The following is a 19,709-nucleotide window of genomic DNA, read 5'->3' as shown; positions in this document are numbered from 1 at the left end:
CTCAAGGGGCTTAGAGTGTAGGGGAAGAAAGAGAACTGTCGACTAATAATTGGAATCCATGATGAAAGGCCTTATGTTAAAAAAGTTATGTACAAAGTGTTAAAGGATGAAATGCCAACTTATTATTTATAGAGGCCCTGATCAATCAATAAGTAAAACATGGATATGGGAAAGGCATTCTTTTTTTTTTTTTAAGATTTTATTTATTTATTCATGAGAGACACAGAGAGAGAGGGAGAGACATAGGCAGAGGGAGAAGCAAGCTCCATGCAGGGAGCCTGATGTGGGACTCGATCCCAGGACTCCAGGATCATGCCCTGAGCCAAAGGCAGATGCTCAATGCCACCCAGGCATCCTTGGGAAAGGCATTCTAAGCAGAAGGAGCACCATGGGCAAAACAAACAAAAAATGTTAAAAAAGGTGGGTGTACTGCACTCAGGGACTGATAAGTGGGTCTGTGTGATGGTAGGAGAGGGTGTACACACTGCTGTGTCCCTAGTGTCCTCAGCAGTGCCAGGCACATGGCAGGCCTCAACACTCTTTCTACTGAATGACCTGGGCGAAGAAAGGAAGGGTCAGACCAGATCATAAAGGCCCTAAAGTACTCCTAACAGTAAATTTTATATTGCAGGTAAGAGGGAACCACTGAAAGTCATAACCAGATTTCAGTTGAAAACAAACAAACAAACACCCAATCACTCAGGCTGCAGTGTGTTGAAAGGATCAGAGGGAGGGGCAAGCTGGCTGTAAAAGACCAGTAGTTTGGCCATCTGTGGTCCATCTGTGGTCCAGCAGAGAAGTTGCCCATCCACCCAAATGGACTGAGAAGTGGGGGCATATAGACAGCCCCATTCCACCTAAGAAAGTGGGATGGGGGTGGTATCTGAACTTAAAATAGATTTTCATTCCCTCTACCAATATTTATGGAATAACTGTTAAGTACAGGGATCAGGCTAAATGTTATAAGTAGACAAGAGTTCATTCTTCCTTTAAATGGATGCTTACTGAATATCTACTATATGCATTGGGACAGTAGTTTCCCAAACCTGGCTATGCATCAAAATCACCTGGGAAGCTTTAAAATAGTACAGATTTGTAGATATCCCCCTTCCCTGCTCCCACAGAAATTCTGGTGCAGAATAGCTGAGGCAAGATCCTGGAATCTGTATGCATTTTTATATTTATTTAGTGAACAAAGAATATATTCACATACCAAATTCAAAAGACACAACATGTAAACATTGACGAGCCTCTTTCCCACCTTGTTTCAGAGGCTCTTCAAGTTGCTTTTGGTTTTTGGGTGTGGAGCCCAACACAGGGCTTAAATTACTGACCCTGACAGCAAGACCTGAGCTGAGATCAGAAGTCAGACACTTAACCGACCAGCCAAGCTGCCCAGGCACCCCAAGTATTTTTTTATCAACTAGCTAAAACCAGGCCTGGGGGGCTGACAATAAAACTCCATGCTAACAATAAACCCATGCCTTCAAAGGTTTGTGGTGTAGCAAGGGAAATAAGATGTGTTTATGAAACACTGAATGACAAAGACACAATGAATGTGCAGGATCACACAGGCAGGCAGGCCCGAAGAAGATGGAGAAGACGGTGGGAGTTCTGGGGAGCATCATGGGAATGGGGGAGAGGGAAGGCATAGGGAGAAGCTCGACAAAGCCTTGCAGGAGGAAGCGCCATTTACTGCATCTTGAGGGTAGAATTTAGCTCTGCAGATATAAACAAAGGGGAAAGAGAATTTCACTCAGAGACAGGCACAGAGTTTCATGGCCTCAAGTTTACTATAATCCAGGAGTCAATGTAAGAGTTTAAAACAAAAAAACCAAATCTGCAAATGCAAACTGGAAAAGCAATGAAAGCTGCTGAAGATGTACCTGAATGTCTTTAAGACTCTGGCACCACCCTTTCGAGCTTACCAGTGCCTTCCACCTGACCTACCTCCCAACCATAGTCACCTGACCATCTCAGAAGCTGCTGCAGCTAAAAGCCACATTCTACATGTCCAAAGGGCAATAACGAAATGAGTCTGAAGTCTGTAGACCAGAGGACCACAGGCAAGTCTGGTTCCTGCAGGTTTCGTCTGACCAACCTGGTCTTTGGAACTGTGTTTTTGAAAAACTGGGCTGATGTTGAAAAGAGTAAGATTTAACATATAAATCATACACCTTTTCTTGAACAATATGAAGAGGGGGCAACAGTAGTTGTTGCCTGCCTGGCAAGAAGGACAGGGCGCCTAGTAGCTGTGTCCCCTCATCGTAGTCACCTGTACGCACAAACTGCTAGCCCAGCCACTTCCCACCAAGTGGCTCTCTCTGTAACATGACCAGCCTGGCCCCTTTAGCTGCTTTCCTTTGTTGAGACTGATAAGTAAATTATGTGAAATAACATTAGACTCACAAATCTAATCAGATATACTTACTTTAAATATATCCCCATGATTAAAATTAAGACTTAATAAATGAGCTTTTATGGTTTTTTTTGGGGGGGGGGCAGTCATCCTCAGCAAAAATAGTATTCTTGACTTTAAAAAGTTGAAGTGATCTCCTCTACTATATTTCTTTACAGAGAGTAACTTAATATTGAAGCCTTAGGAGTTCCTGCCGATGGAAAGCCCACAAAAGACCTCAGAAAAATAAATAGAAGGGAAGATGACTTTTAATTTACATGTAACTTTCTAAAATGTTTCCTAAAAAGCAAGTTTCACACAATAAACTCACTATTCTCAGTAGTATTAACCAAGATGGAATAGATAAGCATGAAAAAGGCTAATAAAAACGTAGAGGCAAAAACTCTGGTGGGCCTACATTTCTTTTAAATAATTTGTCATTAGATAACAGTAGGGTAGCCCCGGTGGCGCAGCGGTTTAGCGCTGCCTGCAGCCCGGGGTGTGATCTTGGGGACCCCTGGGGACCCCCCACGTCAGGACTCCTGCATGGAGCCTGCTTCTCCCTCTGCCTGTGTCTCTGCCTCTCTCTCATTCTCTCTGAATAAATAAATAAATAAATCTTAAAAAAAAAAAAAAAAGATAACTAACAGTAGTCATGTGACTTATGTTACTATTTCCCCGAGTTTGTATTTAAGCTATAATAGCCTTTAACATATACCTTCTAAATATACATATGCAATCTATTCAAACGTATGTACAAATAAATGTGTGACTTTATAAATATATAAATATATACTATGTAAAAATGTTTATGTAGTCATACACTTATTTATAAATATATAGGTATATATAAATATAGGGCAAACATATAATTCAGCATCTAAAATAAGACACTTGAGAGAGAAAAGGGGTAAAACTAACAACTATACCAGAGACACCGGTATATATTGGTTCAGTCCTGGGGAAATAAGGGCGAATCATCCTCTATTTATACTTATACACATATATATAAGTGTACATTTGTATATAAGCATATATATATGAAAACAAAATAAAAACCTCTATATAAATATAAAATTCTATATTATAGTTGTAAGTACATACGTGTATATTTACATAAAATGTACTTAAAAGTATGTAAAATGCTTTTAAGAATTTTATAAATATAGGATAAACGTACTTTTGTTTTTTTGTTTTAAAGATTTTGTTTATTTATTCATGAGAGACACACAGAGGCAGAGACATAGGCAGAAGGAGAAGCAGGCTCCCTGCAGGGAGTCCAATGCAGGACTCCATCCCAGGACTCCAGGGATCATGACCTGAGCCAAAGGCAGATACTCAACCACTGAACCACTCAGGTGTCTCAATAAACACTTTGTATTTATACTTTATATAAATGCCATTGGGAAATTCTAGTTAATTCACATATTTAGGATCTTCTGCTGCTTTTGTCTCCTGCCATATTCCAACCTTCTTTAATAAATACACATATGTATAATGCAAAGATATATCTTTTTTTAAAATTTAAAGATCTTATTTATTTATTCATGAGAGACAGAGAGGCAGAGACACAGGCAGAGGGAGAAGCAGGCTCCCTGCGAGGAGCCTGATGTGGGACTCGATCCCAGGATCACGCCCTTGCCAAAGGCAGATGCTCAACCACTGAGCCACCCAGGTGTCCCAACAAAGATGTATCTTAAATAAGATACTTTTGATGATTAAATTACCTTTTCTTCACCAGCTTGTAGAATGAACTAGCTTTAAAAAAAAAAAAATAGGGCTGCTCGGGTGGTACAGTCAACCGGGTAAGCATCCAACTCTTGGTTCTGGCTCAGGTCCTAATTGGGGTCATGAGATTGAGCCTGAGTCAGGCTCTGTGCTCAGTGCAGAGTCTGTTTGGGTTTCTCCCTCCCTCTCCTTGTGCCCCTTCTCCCTGTGCTCCTGCTCTTTCTAAAATGAGTAAATAAACTTAAAAAAAAAATAAGTCTATGCTCGTGGTAAAGTATTCAAACAGTACAGAAGTCTATTAAGGTACAGAGCAGAAGCCCCCTTCTCCATCCTAGCCTCCCTCCCCCAGACCAGTGCACCCATTAACACCCATAGTACCCATACTCCCTAGGCATGGATACCTTTTTCCTAACTTTGGAGGATTTGCAAATTATATCTGTATAAAAGCTCTATGAGAAAAATTATTTCCTCTTGAGTTTCTTCTCTCCTAGCCTCTAGCTCCTCTGCTTGGCAATTCCTTAAACTTACTCATCTCAGGGAAGAGCCCATCTGGGCAGCGTCTGTCCTCTGGAATTTCTAGATTTTTGGTTCCTACCTTTATTATAATGTGTAGTGTTATACATCTATTCATGTTTATATCCTTCCCTCTCTGCTCCTTGAGTGCAGGGTCAATCTAACTCATCTTTGTTCTCCTGACACCTGTAGGGTACAGTACATTATTGATGATGTTGACAGCAAAAGGAACTGGCTCCTCAGACCCCGAGCAGCAAATGGCTTACACATTGTGCTTAGAAAAGTTCCTGATTTAAACTTTAAAAATGAGAAGCAGATGAATCCAAATTCTATTCTACAGAGAGCAAAATTAACTCTCTACTTTTATTAGAAAAATAAAAATTAATTTCTGTCCATTTCTTACCCCTAAGTTTCCTTCTAATCTGGCAGTTCTCAAAGTGTTTCATGGACCTCAAGTCTCCCAAGACCCTTTCAGCAGGTTTATGATGTCAAAACTATTTCATAATAACACAAAGATGCCATTTGTCTCCCCCTACCCACCATGTGGAACATGTGCATTAACAGTACAAAAGCAATGATGGGTCAAAGAGTCGGTGCGGTAGCAAGCATCAAGCCAGTAACACCCAGATGAAAAAGTAAAAATTATTAATTTTATTAAATCTTGACAATGAGGGATCCCTGGGTGGTGCCGCGGTTTAGCGCCTGCCTTTGGCCCAGGGCGCGATCCTGGAGACCCGGGATCGAATCCCACGTCGGGCTCCCGGTGCATGGAGCCTGCTTCTCCCTCTGCCTGTGTTTCTGCCTCTCTCTCTCTCTCTCTGTGACTATCATAAATAAATAAAAATTAAAAAAAAATAAATCTTGACCACTGAATATACAGCTTTTTACTATTCTGTGTGACAAAATGGGAGGTACACACAAAACACTTGGAGTGCACACTGAAAAAACAATGACTGCCTTAAGGTAAAACACGTGGGTGGTTCTTTGAGTTGTGAGTTGGACTAGCCAAATTTTTTTCATGGAACACCATTTGTTACATGAAAAAATGACTGACAAACTACGGTTATTCAGATGTGGGTATCTGGGCAAACATTTACTTGAAAATGAACTAAGTATGCTTGTCATTTCTTTTTTTTCTTTAAAAAAGATTTATTTATTTTAGAAAGAGAGAGTATGAGCATGGGAGGAGGACAAAGGGAGAAGGAGAGAGAATCTTGAGCAGACACCCTGCTCAGAGCTCAGCCCAACCTGAGGCTTGGTCTCATGACCCTGAGGTCATGATCTGAGTTGAAATCAAGACCTGACTTAACTGACTGAGCCACCTAAGTGCCCCTCAAGGAAGCAGCCATTTTATTGCCAGTAATAAAATTCAACTTTCAGGTGAAAATTACAATTTTGAGGGATGGCTAGGTGGCTCAGTGGTTGAGTGTCTTTTGGCTCAGGGCATAGTTCCGGTCTAGGGACTGAATTCCGTATTGGGCTCCCTGGAAGGAGCCTGCTTCTCCCTCCACCTATGTTTCTGCCTCTGTGTGTGTGTCTCATGAATTTAAAAAAAAAAATTACAATTTCGGAAAAGTTGGGATTTAACATAAACTTTGGTATCTAGTACGATGAGCTCTACACTTCTCAATACATAATTATTTTTCTAATGAGGTTAGTTTCTAATGAGGTAATGTTAACGAATGTGATTTTTGAATAGCATGCAATGAGTCTGGAAGACAGGCATAGTTTAGTGAACTAATATTTTCCATATAACCAATGGTATTTTTACAAAAAAAAAAAAAAAAAAAAAAAACCATGTACGGGCTAACAGGTGAAAGAGACATTGGTAGATTTAAATGTGACCAAGTATGGAAAGTTCATTGCCATAGTTGAACTTGGAAACTTATAGTTTCAAGTTCCATGTTGCAACTAACCTTTAAAAAACTACCTGCCTGTCAAGGTTTGGATGTAGTATCAAAGAATATCCACAATTAATTGAAAAAGCTATTAGAAAAATTCTCCCCTTTCCAATGATCTATTCGTATGAGGCTAGGTTTTCTTTACATCAACTACAACAACATGCTTGGCCATTGAATTCAAAAACTGATATGAAAATCCAGCTGCCTTTCTATCAGGCTAAACATTATATATTTGCCATTCTTCTTCATTATATCTTTTGCCTTAGAAAACAGTTATTTTTTAAAATAAAATATGTTGGCATTCCTGGGTGGCTCAGTTGGTTAAGCATCTGCCTTTGGCTCAGATTATGATCTTGGGTTCCTGGGATCGAGTCCCATGTCAGGCTCCCTGCTCAGTGGGGGTTCCACCTCTCCCTCTGCCCCTCTGCCTCTCTACCCCTCTGCTGCCCATTCTCTCTCAAATAAAATAAATAAAATCTTTTAAAAATAAAATAAAATAGATAAAATACATTATTTTATCATGTAACTGGGTTTACTGTAGTCATTATTCATGAGTTATTTTTTAAGTTCTCCTTTTAAATTTTGAATATGGCACATATTGATAGATATAGAACTCAGATAAACAAAAGCTCTTTGGGTCCTGAATGATTCATAAGGGTGTAAGGGAGTCCTGGGGCCAACAAGTTTGAGAAATGCTACTCTGACCTATAAGAAAATGTTCAAATGATTTTTTTTTAAAGATTCTGTTTATTTATTTGGCAGAGAGAGAGCAGAAGCAGGAGTAATGGTAGAGAGAGGGAGAGGGAGAAGCAGACTCCCTGTTGAGTAGGGAGCCTGACCCAGGGCTGAGATCATGATCCGAGGCAAAGGCAGATGCTTAACTGACTGAGCCACCCAGGCATCCTGTTCAAAATGATTATTAAAGAAATTACTTAAAAATTATCTTCGCAATAATTGAAATCAGGCATGGGTTTAAAAGAACTAGGAACAAAGTGGATGAAAATGTGGTTAAATACAAAGTAGAAATCCCCAGGAGAGGGAGACACCAAGGGATGGAGAAACACAGATACACCCACGGTCACGCAGATACACATTCCAGAGCTACCTTTAATCTCCCAAGCTTAAAGTGGTTGCTAACCATCTCTGGAGTTCAGGCATGGCTGGACCAACAGTGCCCACCCCCCCTCCACTGTACAGACTAAGGTGAAAACTATTCCTTGATCTGCAGGACCACCGGCTCTCTTCTGTTTGAACTATCTAGCACTGCTTGCAGTCCTGCCTTCCAAATCTCAAAGGTTAGCTTGGTCAGTGTTGTGTGTGCCCATACGATTCCATCCACTCATCTATTAAATTCCCCAGTAGATCCTGGAGACCGCGTTTAGGTACTGGTTCACTCATTCTGTGACTGAGCAACTCATTCCCTGTATTTCCAGCTTAATTAAATCTTCCCTTTCCAATTAGTCCAGGCAATTTTACTGAAAGACACAGAGGTCAAAAAACTTAAAATGAGCATTTCCACATAAACTTTAACTCTCACAGTACAAAAAAAAAAAAAATCTTGGAAAACCTCTAAGTTATTAATCAACAACATATCTATCATGTAGAACTTTATAGGGCTTGCTAATAAAATGTGGTGTACTTTTATTAGTAAATCTTTAAGACCTGACAGAGAGTGAGGTAACACTACCCTGAGTAATAAAGCCACCCTCCAGGGTGAGACTGAGGCCCATTTTTCTGTATCTTCAGATCAGAGGCAAAGGCCATGAGAGCCCTCTTGCAGCAAGTTGGCCACTTAATTCCTAACGTACATAACAACAAAACTGAACGAAGAGGGCAACTTTTGCTTCTCTCAACTGCACGTCTTCTGCTATAAAAAGAAACTTAGAAATAAAACCCAACTAAAAAAAGAACACACTGTATTAGGATACCAACCTGGAATCCTGCAAAAGTCAAAGGCCCAGTCCATTTTGGGGTAGTACAGGGCCCATATCGAAGTGGAAGCTGGAAGCTACTGCCCGGGGCTGAGAGTCCCTGTAGAAAGTGTGCCGATGAAGGACACTGTTCAGTGATCCCGCTCCACCATCCCACACACATCTCTGCGGGGCACTTTTTCATAGTCATGGTGGGTGACGACGTCAGACCTCATGTGACAAGGTGTTAGAAACACACGCATCGGATCTCAAAAACAGATTACAAAACAGAAGCCTTTTATAGAGTATGGCTGTGTCTGGGAAAAGGAAAATCCTCTTGATTTCTAAATGTAGTTCAAAAAGGGTAGAGAAGAGCTGCAATTTATCAGATTTTTAATGCACTTAAACTATTGGATTCAAGAAGGCATCATAAGGCAAGGCAAGTTTGCTCTTTCAACTGAAAATCAGGCCATTTGAAAGGCTGACATCAGAAAGCTGCCAGGGTGTATTCGACAGAGGGAGGTTGGCTTGAACAACCTTACCTGAATATATTACTTTGAAAAGGTAAACATTTGGTCTCTAGACTTGTAGTTGCGTGCATATTGATTGTAAGAACGAGTATTATCAGATTCATGAGTGACGCAATGTGCTCAGTTAAATATTTCAGGCTGCTTGTTTGGAAAGATGAAAGGGGGGAAAGGTCCTTGGCTTCTCTCTTTCTTTTTCAAACACAACAATATTTCAGGGTAGCCCGTGTACCTTGGGTTCATCTCAGGATCGAGCTTGCCTACATACCTGCTTGCTTAAGAAACCTGGCCAACAGGCTTCCAGTGTTTATCTTTGAAGCCCTCCAGTGCTGTATTCGTTTCTCATCTCAGCCAAGCTCACTGATACTAAGAGTCCCTAATGTGGGAGGCATTTTTAATCTGAATGCTGTGGGGGCCGAGTTACCAAGATGACCAGCACAGGGCTCTTGTCCTCTGAAACTTTTCATTTTGGGGTGAGCTTATCATCAAGAGTTGGTTTCAAAAACCAAATACTTTTATTGTGAGCCTTTAAAAGGCCAACTGATTTAATGGCCCATGCTCCTCTCAGTTGACTGCTTCCTCTCAGGAAAGGCCAAGGGAAGAACTGTCAGATATTGTGGGTACTGAACAAGGCTGACCCTCTAGCTAGTCGCAAGGACGGGTCCACCAACTGCTGCTTTGGCATTACACTATATAAACCCACCTCCCCACGGCACCCTCCCTCTCCACCCCCTGCTCCCTTTGCACCCCAGCTCTCTGAGGACTACTTATGATAAGGAATCACAGTTTACACTGGTTCTTTCTGGATAGGCTAGGAATCAGGCAGGGAGAAATGAATGACACAACACACCCAGCATGAAGTGCAGTGCTTGGCACATTGTGGGGCTCAGGGAGTGTGGGCTGGAATCATCTTGAGAACTGACCATGTCCCGTTCAGCTGGTGACTTTTGAGAGAACTGCTTATACAGTCCATGCTTCATATGATACATGGGACATTAACGAGATCAAGTCAAGCCCTGCTGAAAACCCTTCAGTGGCTTTCCCTGAAGTCGGTGCAAAATCCAGACGCTTCACTGGCTTGTGAGGCCTGGTATGGTCCCCAGGTCCTATCCACTGTCTCTAGACTTGCCTGCTCCCTTCCACCCCACTCTGTGCTCACCACACAGGCCTCCCTATGCTTACTCTACCTGCCAAGTCTCTTCTGGCCCCGGGGCCTTGAAACACACAGATCCCAGTACTGCCTGTGGCTGGCTCGCTCACTCGCATGCTTCAGGCCCTGGTCAAATGTCATACTGGAGGGACCACCCTGTCTGTCTATTTGATCCTGCTTTCACTTGCTCTCACAATGCCTGAAGTATGATAGTTTTCCTTCATACTACCCATCTCAACCTGCAGTCATCACATGTGTTTGCTTGGTCATTGTCCATACTCTGCCCACCAAAAGGGAAGCTCCAGGAGGGAAATGACCTTGTCCATCCTATTCACTGCTACATCTATCTACAGGACACAGCACATGACAGGCACTCAGGAAACAGTTGCTGAATGACTTAAGTGGGTTGTGCACAAAAAACACAAATGCTCACCCTGATTAAAAGAGCAATGCGTCCTTCTCCCCTGCATTCCTAATGCCTTGAACGCTGCTCTGCTTTTTTCTTTGCCACAGTAACCATAACATTCCAACAGATTACACATTTTACTCCTTGCTTACTATCCATCTGCCTGCTAGAATTTAAGTGCCACAAGGGCAGTAATCTTTGATATTCTTCCCTAATGTATCTTAAGCACCTAGAATAGTGCCTGACACATAGTAGACCCTCGACATTCAATTACTAAATAGACAATCCATATTGTAAATAGATACATGTTTCTAAATCAGTATTAGATATGGGTAGGCACCCTACATATTGCTATGACAATTTGTTTGAATTTCCCTAATCAATTTAGAATAAGGTTGCTTTTATCTGATGCATTTTAGGTTGTAAAGCACTTCACGTATTAATTCTTTCAATCCCCTCACCATCCTGTGCAGTAGGCATGTAAAATGGAGATATTACTATATACTCACAGGGTTAAGAGAATTAGAAGAGTCTGTGCGGGGTATATATGGAAGCTGATATTATTGGGTCCACAGTATCAAGTGGAAACAGCCCAGATAGTGCCTTGCTTACAGGGGAGTTGTAATTTCGGATGGCAGCACAGTGCTGAGCCCCCAACTCTCTGCTGTCTCACGGGCATGTGCAGTCACAACAGGAGTGAAGACAGAGCAGGTGACCTGATCTACCCAGAACAGAACTGTCCTGTGCCAAGTCCAGACGGTAGGCTCACTGTATAGGATCACCACTGAGAAGCCCGTGGCAGGAACAGACCCAGGCTGAGATTCAAGAGCTAGAGCTGCCGGAGGCAGCCACCTGGGGTCACGTGCTGAGAAGTAACCAAGAAACACTGCCTGTCATGAAGCAGAATGTGTCAGAGTGGGATCGGAGTTAAGGCAAGCAGACCCCTGGCCTTGAGCAGCTGTCACCAGAGCAAACTGAGCATTGGTAGAGAATGGCCCTGGGCCTGGGCACTCAAGGCCAGCCGGGCAGACAGTGGAGGGACAGAGGCATCCTCTAAGTCAGTCCTAAGGTCTGCTCCATGGCCCAGAATTGGTTACACACCTGACACCAAGGCCTTTACACCCACAGGTTGCCAACTTAAAATTTTAGTATTTAAAAAGGTTGATCATGACCTGAGCTGAAGGCAGATGCCTGACTAAGCTACCCAAGCACCCCAAAAAAGGCTGACTTTTAAAAGTCTATTACCAATTCAATTCAGTCCATGCACTCAGAAGACAAAAGGAACTGCATAGCCAGGATTTGCTAATCTGAAGTGTGTGTAATTAGGAAAATGAGTTTTCATTTGCCTCCCCTCGCCCATGAGTACTTAGATTTGCCTTCTCAGCATAGGACTGGGGATGATGCAGGCTCAAAGATCAAGAAGCTCATGCTGGAGATCTGTCAGTCAGAGTATGGCATAAGAGCAGTGAGCATGAAGCCTCAGGGGAGCACCAGGGAAAGAGACTCTCCAGGGGAGGGCCAACTGTGGGTGTGCGCTTTCTCCATGACAAATGGAGAAAAGAGTCCCATAAACACGGAACTGAGACCTGGCCAGTGAAGCTCATTAACACTCTAAATCCAAATTCTAATATCTTCACCAAGGCTTATAAGTCCTCTGCGACTAAATCCCATTTCCTGCCACTCTACCCTGCCTCGGCAGCCTTCTTTCTATTTCTTGAATATGCCTAGGATCTTCCTACCTCCAGGCCTTTGTACATGTTGCTTCTGTATCCTAGAACACCCTCCTAGCCCAGGTGGCAGCCTACTCTTATTTCCATCCAACAATTCTTTCCCCCTTAATTAGGTTCATCCATTACATATTCTTAGCATACTTTTACTTCTTTCATAGCACTCATTATGATTGTAATTAAGTATCAACAAATGTGTACCTTTACCACAAGAGTATCAGTTTTATAAGGACTAAGACTGTTCACCAGCATCCCCAGCTCCCAGCTCTGGACTTGTCACATAACAGGGGCTAATAAAGCTTTATTAAATGAACACAAAAACAAAAAGCAACCAAACACCAAGCCTTCTAAAGCCTACTACACTGGGCACTGAAACCAAGCTTTCTGGATCTAGCATTAAGGCAACACGAATTGCCCTATTTGTCACCTATGGTAAGGGATGAGTATGTTTGTTGAGCATAAAAAAGTCAAGAGGTTGTTCTGACATGCTACAAGGAAACACACACACATGTAACCAGATCAACACTGCTAGCCTAAAGCCGGGCTAGATAGGACAAGCCAGGGCCATCTACTGCCCACAAAGCTGTCACTGCTCAAACAAGCTGAAACATTGAAACATGGCTTCGAAACACTGAAAAATGACTTACTATTTCTGCTTTGGCTCAAGTGAAGGAAAAGAGCAATACTTGAAGCTCTACTGATATGCCTTGATCTGTGAGAGACAATGCCCAAAATGGAGTCACCTATGCTAAGCCCCACGTCACCAAACTGAAACATAACTTAGTTTGGCTCTTCCTGAAATGGAATCTTAAACCAGTCAGTCAGGAATCAACTGGTCAGCATTAAATAAGCAATCTGCCCGATGATACCCTGCTGTCCTATATAAGGAAAGCAGCCTTGCAATAACCAATCCATTTGCCTAGTGTAACTTCCTTCTTCTGTTCCCTGCTGCCTATAAAATCTCTTGTCTTACACAGCTCTTTGGTGCTCCTTTTTATCTGCTAGATTGGATGCTGCCCAATTCACAAATCACTGAATAAAGCCAATAAAGTCTTTAAAATGTACTCAGATGAATTTTGTTCTTAAATAGTTTAAACTCAAAGGATTTGGCCTTTGCCCCTGAGTGCTTGGGTTAACTTGGAAACAAACTTTTAAAATAGCTTTAAAAAAATAAAATTTCAAAGTAGTAAACATGTGGGTGTAGTATAAAAAAGCTGCGCACATGCACTGGCCCATGACTTTGAACTATGCTATGAAGAAACAGCTCACTATTGTCTCCTGCTTGTGTCAGAGCCCCCCTGGGCAGCCTTCCCAAGGACTACTTTCATGTGACACTGACATCCCACCACAAATGAATCCATGTCCTCAGTAAGACTCGCTCATTTGTTAGGAGGAAATCCACCTTATATGTCAGCCATGTCCATGCATCCAGTACTGTTCTACATACTCTGCACACACCATCTCAATTAAGCTCATGGCAACCTGATTTTGCAAATGAGAAAACTGAGATGCAGAGAGGCTGTATGACTTGACTAGAATCATTTCACTAGTGGGCAGCATAGCTGGCGTTCAGATCCAAGCAGCGTGACTCAAAAACCAATTTCAGATTTATGAGCAACAAGAACTCGGCTTTTCCACCTCTTTCTTGGTATCAAAGTCTCATATGCTCATGACCCCAGCCTACTTACTAGTGTGTGAGTCCTTGGCAAACTGTTGGCTGGACCTGAGCAGGGCTGCCACATGCAGGGGTACAGGTTATGCCGTGTGAAATGCTGTGAGAAAAGGGAGGCTGAGAGCCAGCTTATGCTCTCCTTGGCCAGGCAGGTGCACTGGTGAGGGCTGTATCCTCCTGCCAGATGGAGGGGGCCTTTTCTTTAAAATGTACAAAGATGCCATATGGACCACCAGGTGGCTCTGTGGCGAATACATTAGGGAAATTCAGAATTCTTCGTAACATTCTACTTTAAATTTGTTTTTCTAAAAAAAAAAAAAAAAAAAAAAAAAAGTAAACTTCAAAGTAATAAATGGTGTTCATAAATATTATTATTTTAAAGATTTTAAGTTATGGCTGCCCAACATGGGGCTCAAACTTACAACCCTGAGATCAAGAGTTGCATATTCTATCGACTGAGGCAGCCAGGTTCCCCAAAATTATTAATTTTTTATCCACTTCTATTTCAAGGTACTATTTATCAAATGCCTACCACTCACCAATTACTGAGTGCAACACAGGGGTTCCCATAGGAAATAGGTACTGAGGAGTTCCTGGGTGGCTCAGTAGGTTAGGCGTCTGCCTTCGGCTCAGGTCATGATTGCAGAGTGCTGGGAGAGAGTCCTGCATCAGGCTCCCTGCTCAGCGGGGGACCCTGCTTCTCCCTCTGCTGCTCCCTCTGCTTGTGCTTTCTCTCAAATAAATAAATAAAATCTTAAAAAAAAAAAAAAAAAAGAAAAGAAAAAAGAAGTGGGTTTTGAAAAGCCAAGCGGGTGCAGAGATTAAATAAAGCTCCTGAATCAGGAGAACTGAGAGGCCCCAAAGCACTGTATTAGTCTGTTCACAAAACAGAGATCTACAGAAGGATAATTCAGGGTAAGACAGGCCACGTCCAGTCTAGGATAGTGGGCAAGAGCCTGAACTTTGGTGTCAGATGGCCCTGGCTCTGTCACGTTCTGGTTGTGACCTTTGGGCAAATTTCTTAAGCTCTTTGTACCTCAGCCTCTTCATCTGCAAAATGGAGCTAAAAATAGAATCTACCAGGGTTAACACAAGGATTAAATGATAATACCTATAAGTTGCTTGGCATATGTCTGGCACAAAATCAAACTGACTAAATGTTAGCTTTTATTAATATTACTATTACCAAATAATAATTAGTTGCAAGTGTCAGTAGGAACAAATATTATAAGCCTTGGCCCCAGGCCCCAAATAGAGGGAATGTGAAATTCCTCAATGGCAGGGACAAATGTTTTAGTTCACTCTGTGCCCAGAGGTCCTCATCACTCCTCCCAGAAGGGTTTATCAGATGATCATTCTTCCCTAATGCAGAGAGCAGTTACATCTGAGCCTTAGCTCCTATGTGGGCATTTAGTTACAAAGTATTGTCTAAATTCTTTTCTTTTTTTAGTTGCATTGTCTGTTAGTTTTCTTCTTAGCAGGTGGAAAAAAAGTATCAAAAATTCAAATAAAAATCATTCACCTTAGCTATATATTAGCGATTCTGGTAAAAGTCTTTTTATAGGAAGGAGACTAAAATAACGTTTAAGACATATACTTAAATCATCTATAAATTTCCATGATGTGTTCTTGTCCTTTTATGTCAGATCACTCAAATTATGCTATGTAAGGCAAAGCTAGGGTACCTCAGTTTATTGGGTTACCTGTTTTAGATAGCAACATTCTTTTACATTCATAAAGCCTCCCTTGGGGTGCCTGGGTGGTTCAGTCAGTTAGGTGTCCAACTCTTGGTTTCAGCTCAGGTCAGAATCTCAGGGCTGTGAGATCGAGCCCTGAGTTGGGCTCTACACTGGGCATGGAGCCTGCTTAAGATTGTCCCTCTCCTCTCTCTGTCCCTTGTCCCCTTCTCTAAAACAAAAAACAAAGCCTCCCCTATGTTCTGCTTCTTTACCTTTTCTGTAGACAGACTCCTGGCAGACCACGTTTGCTCCTTTCTCCTCATACCACGGGACTTTTAGAGGGCGAACATCTTGGGACCTCCTCCTTACTTCAAACTAGGAATCTAGTAACATGTCCGTTTGTTATGTAGGATTTATTTTAGAGAACACTTTGGTTTATTAATTTTATAATTTTTTAAGTTTATGTGCAAGTGTATTGATTAGATTTGTTCAGCAAAAAAAATAAAAACGTGGGTTCAGTTTGGGGTTTAACAGGTTTATGTGCTTATTTGGGATTTTGGTTCAGGCTTCTACTGAAGTCCTAGAGGGAAATTTTTGACAACTGTCAGAAGTAGTCAATAGTTTCAAGCTCTCCTTCTCTTGTACATTGAGTTGTCCTGTCTGTACAGTTAAATCTTTAGACTCAGAGGGTCAAACAGTGCCTCTGCTTACACACTCTTGGATTTAAACTCCAGTTCTGCCACTTACTAGCTGTATGAACTAGGACAAGTTAATTAGCACCTCCAGACAGGTTTTGTTTCTTTTGTTTCTTTTTTTCTTTTTCTTTTTTTTTTTTTTTAAAAGATTTATTTACCTATTTGAGAAAGACAGAGTGCAAGCAAGCACACAGGAGCATGAGCTGGAGTGGCAGGGAGGTGCAGAGGAAGAGGGAGAGAGAATCCTCAAGTAGATCCTCTGCTGAGCACAGAGCCCTACAAGGGGCTCAATCCCAGGACCCCAAGATCATGACATAAGCTGAAATCAAGTGTTGGGCGCTTAACCAACTGAGCTCCAACCGCTTAACCAACCAACCCAGGCACTCCCAAACCTATTGTTGTTTTTTTTTAAAAATCTACAAAATGGATATAACCCAGTTCTTTATAAGATTAGATGAAACATAGATATCTCATATTCTATTGCTCTTTTCACCCTAATTTTCTGTGAAAACTCCAGAAAACAATACCTACAACTCATTTCCTTTTGCCCATCTCATTTTGATAATAGCAACCAATTTAATACTTGTTGGTTGAAAGGTTACTGGAATCAGGGGCCGTTTTGTAAGCAGGGGTTTCTCTGAAGCTTAATGGAAAGATGGGTGGCCTGGAGAGTCTCAGGCTTCCAGGGTTTCTGGCAAGCCAAAGCAAGACTATTCCTGACAGGCTGGGCAGCTGGAAGCCAGGCTGACCCCAAAAGAAAAGAAGTTAGCTAAAAAATACTCATGGAAGTGCAAAAACAAATATTTAGCAAAATAAGGGACTGCGGGTAACCCAGTAAGAGTTCCTATATTAAGGTCTTGTGAGAATATGCTGGCGTAGGTACAGTGATGCAACTAAAAGAACAAACGTTTACTTTGAAGGAATGAGTACATGGATCATGATATTAATATTAGGATACATAAAAGCCAAATACAAAATTAGTGACTGCTGGTTTTTTTTTTGGGGGGGGGGTCCTACAAGCCCATTAAAGATATCACACACACCCCAACCCTACTGTGAAGAATAAGCAGAGAAGAGATCAGTGGCTTCTTTGGGTCTACACATTGCTCCTTCCATTCTGGGTAAAGGCGATGAGCAAGACTGCCTCAGACCATCCTCCTAGCTGCAGATTAGATTATTACTACTCAGTCTCTTCACACATAGAAATGGCCAAAACATCCAAGTGGCCAGCCTCACCAGTGTTAGTAGACAAGAGTTACGGAAGGCAACACATTTTACAACCTGAGTGCTCTGTTCTCTTCACCCCTTCATTCTGTTCCATCCTCACTTCACTGGGAAAGAAGGGGGCCTTTAAACACAATAAAGAAGTTATGCCTTGAGTGGCAATTAATACCAGCAAGAAGGAGAGGAGGTGGGGCTGGATGCAGGATACAGGGAACAGGGCCACAGAGGGAGGAGCTCGGGCTCTCTCTCCAGGAGGCCTCTGCACTGATACCCTTCCAGGTAGACACACAACTCCTGGGAAGGTCTGGCTGCTGTGTCCCTGGATCTGCCCATCCTGCTCTTCCAGGTGTCGGGCTTAACAACAGGGTTGGGTCATCAAAGTAAATTCCCTAAGGCAGTTCCTAGCTCCAAGATTAGGCAGCCCCTTTAAAAAATATGATCCCTTAAACAGAGCTTTGCTTCTGCAGCTGCTTTTTCAGGGTCGTTTTGAGGTTCTTTTCCATTTGATGACCACAGCCCATCCCCAGTCCAGGGAGCTGCATCCACAAGATGGTGCTGAGTCCACACACAGAAATGCTCGTGTCGGGGTAGCTGGTAATCCAATGCCCCAAATCTTTCTCAAAACGGGCAGATGAGCAGCTACTGCTCCAAAATAAATGGACACTGAGTGTTCTAGGTAACAAAAAGCAAAGAACCTGCTTCTAAGTGGACGTTGCACTCTTACTCATTCTTAATTTGCCACGAATGGCTTCTAGAGATTCTTCAGATTGAGGTGGGAGGTGGAGGGGGTGAGGGGATGGTGAGGGCTCCACCCAGCACAGGCATTTCCTCCTCAGAGGAGCAGTCCTCACCGGGAACAAAGAAGGAGCCCTCAATTGTAGCCTCTGCCCCATGACAGCCCTTTGAAGGCTTACTCTGCATGGCCCTCTCCCTGGGCTAAACATCTTAAATTCCTTCTGGTATTCCACCGCAAAGGGTTTTGTAGACCAAAGCAGCATCAGATTTGGTCCTCTCATTTTGGATGTGAGAAGATTGAGGGATGGAGAAGTCAAATGACTTGCCTAAGAGCTCATGGTCTGATCAAAACTGGTTGCTTAGGCACCTGGGTGGCTCAATGGTTGAGCGTCTGCCTTCGGCTCAGGTCCTATTCCCTGGGTCCTGGGATCAAGTCCTGCATCGGGCTCCTGCATGGAGCCTGCTTCTCCCTCTGCCTATGTCTCTGCCTCTCTCTCTCTCTGTCTCTCATGAATAAATCAATCTTTATTTTTTTTTGTTTTTTTTTTTTAATTATTTTATTTTATTTATGATAGGCACACAGTGAGAGAGAAAGAAGCAGAGACATAGGCAGAGGGAGAAGCAGGCTCCATGCACCGGGAGCCCGACGTGGGATTCGATCCCGGGTCTCCAGGATTGCGCCCTGGGCCAAAGGCAGGCGCCAAACCAAACCGCTGCGCCACCCAGGGATCCCTAAATCAATCTTTAAAACAAAAGAAAACTGGCTGCTAGACTTCTGGTCCCACATGCTTCACTGTACCAGGCTCGACAGGCAGATGCTGGGACCTGCTTACTAACAGCATGACCACAGAAGAACTTGACCTCCCTACGCCTCAATCTCCTCATTTATAAAATGGAGTGAATGCTATGCACTTCACAGAGTGTGGGAAGATTAAATCAGAGTATCTGAGCACTTGCAAGTGCAAATAGTAAGCAAACAGCGCTCGGTAATTTATTTTATTTAGGATATACAGGTGTTTTTTCTTTTTTTTCGGGCATGGAGTTCTCTTTTCTTCCCTTGTTTTCTTCTTCCTTCTTGGCTTCCAAAATTCCAAGCCTGAATTTTTTTAGCTCAAAAATTCCCTCATTTATTCTGATGAAATTGAATCACGTTCATTTTGTTCCTCATCTCCAGTGTGCTGGGATATTTTTAGAACGTCAATTCTGTCTCATATTAGATCTACTGGATTTTTTTTTTAAAAACATGTCACACAGATTCACACTCTAGAAACTTACAGGTTAAGTTCAGGAGGGCGATGTCTGTGACAGAAAGGCAGGGCTGTTTCCTATGCCCACCTCCAGACAGTGGCAGAATGTGGTCATTCTTCTCACACATGCACACCCTTCACCCGAACAGATCGTATTTTGAGATCAGGACTTGGAAAATATTTTTCAATCTATCAGA

General features: G+C 42.4%; 1 protein-coding gene across 20 annotated transcripts in view; it reads right to left on the bottom strand.

The window, feature by feature from the left end:
- Positions 1-19,709, bottom strand: part of ZBTB38 (zinc finger and BTB domain containing 38) — a 130,407-nt gene that overhangs the window by 10,366 nt on the left and 100,332 nt on the right. For 8 of the 20 annotated variants that reach the window (XM_041733718.1, XM_041733720.1, XM_041733717.1 and 5 more), the window contains 2 exons: positions 19,541-19,701; positions 13,949-14,237 (listed from right to left, as the gene is read on the bottom strand). The exons of 5 other annotated variants lie outside the window; for them this stretch is intronic. In XM_041733718.1, the coding sequence (XP_041589652.1) occupies positions 13,949-14,002 (54 nt within the window). In that variant the 5' untranslated portion in view covers positions 14,003-14,237; positions 19,541-19,701. Of the gene's footprint in view, positions 1-1,164; positions 1,722-8,472; positions 8,572-13,948; positions 14,238-19,540; positions 19,702-19,709 lie in introns of those variants that run through there. 7 more of the 20 variants (XM_041733729.1, XM_041733728.1, XM_041733716.1 and 4 more) reach the window with 5 other exon arrangements.

Source organism: Vulpes lagopus, chromosome 19, assembly GCF_018345385.1.
Source record: "Vulpes lagopus strain Blue_001 chromosome 19, ASM1834538v1, whole genome shotgun sequence".
Lineage (NCBI taxonomy): Eukaryota > Metazoa > Chordata > Mammalia > Carnivora > Canidae > Vulpes > Vulpes lagopus.
Note: the sequence above shows the minus strand (reverse complement) of the source record. Positions and strands in the feature narration are given on the sequence as shown.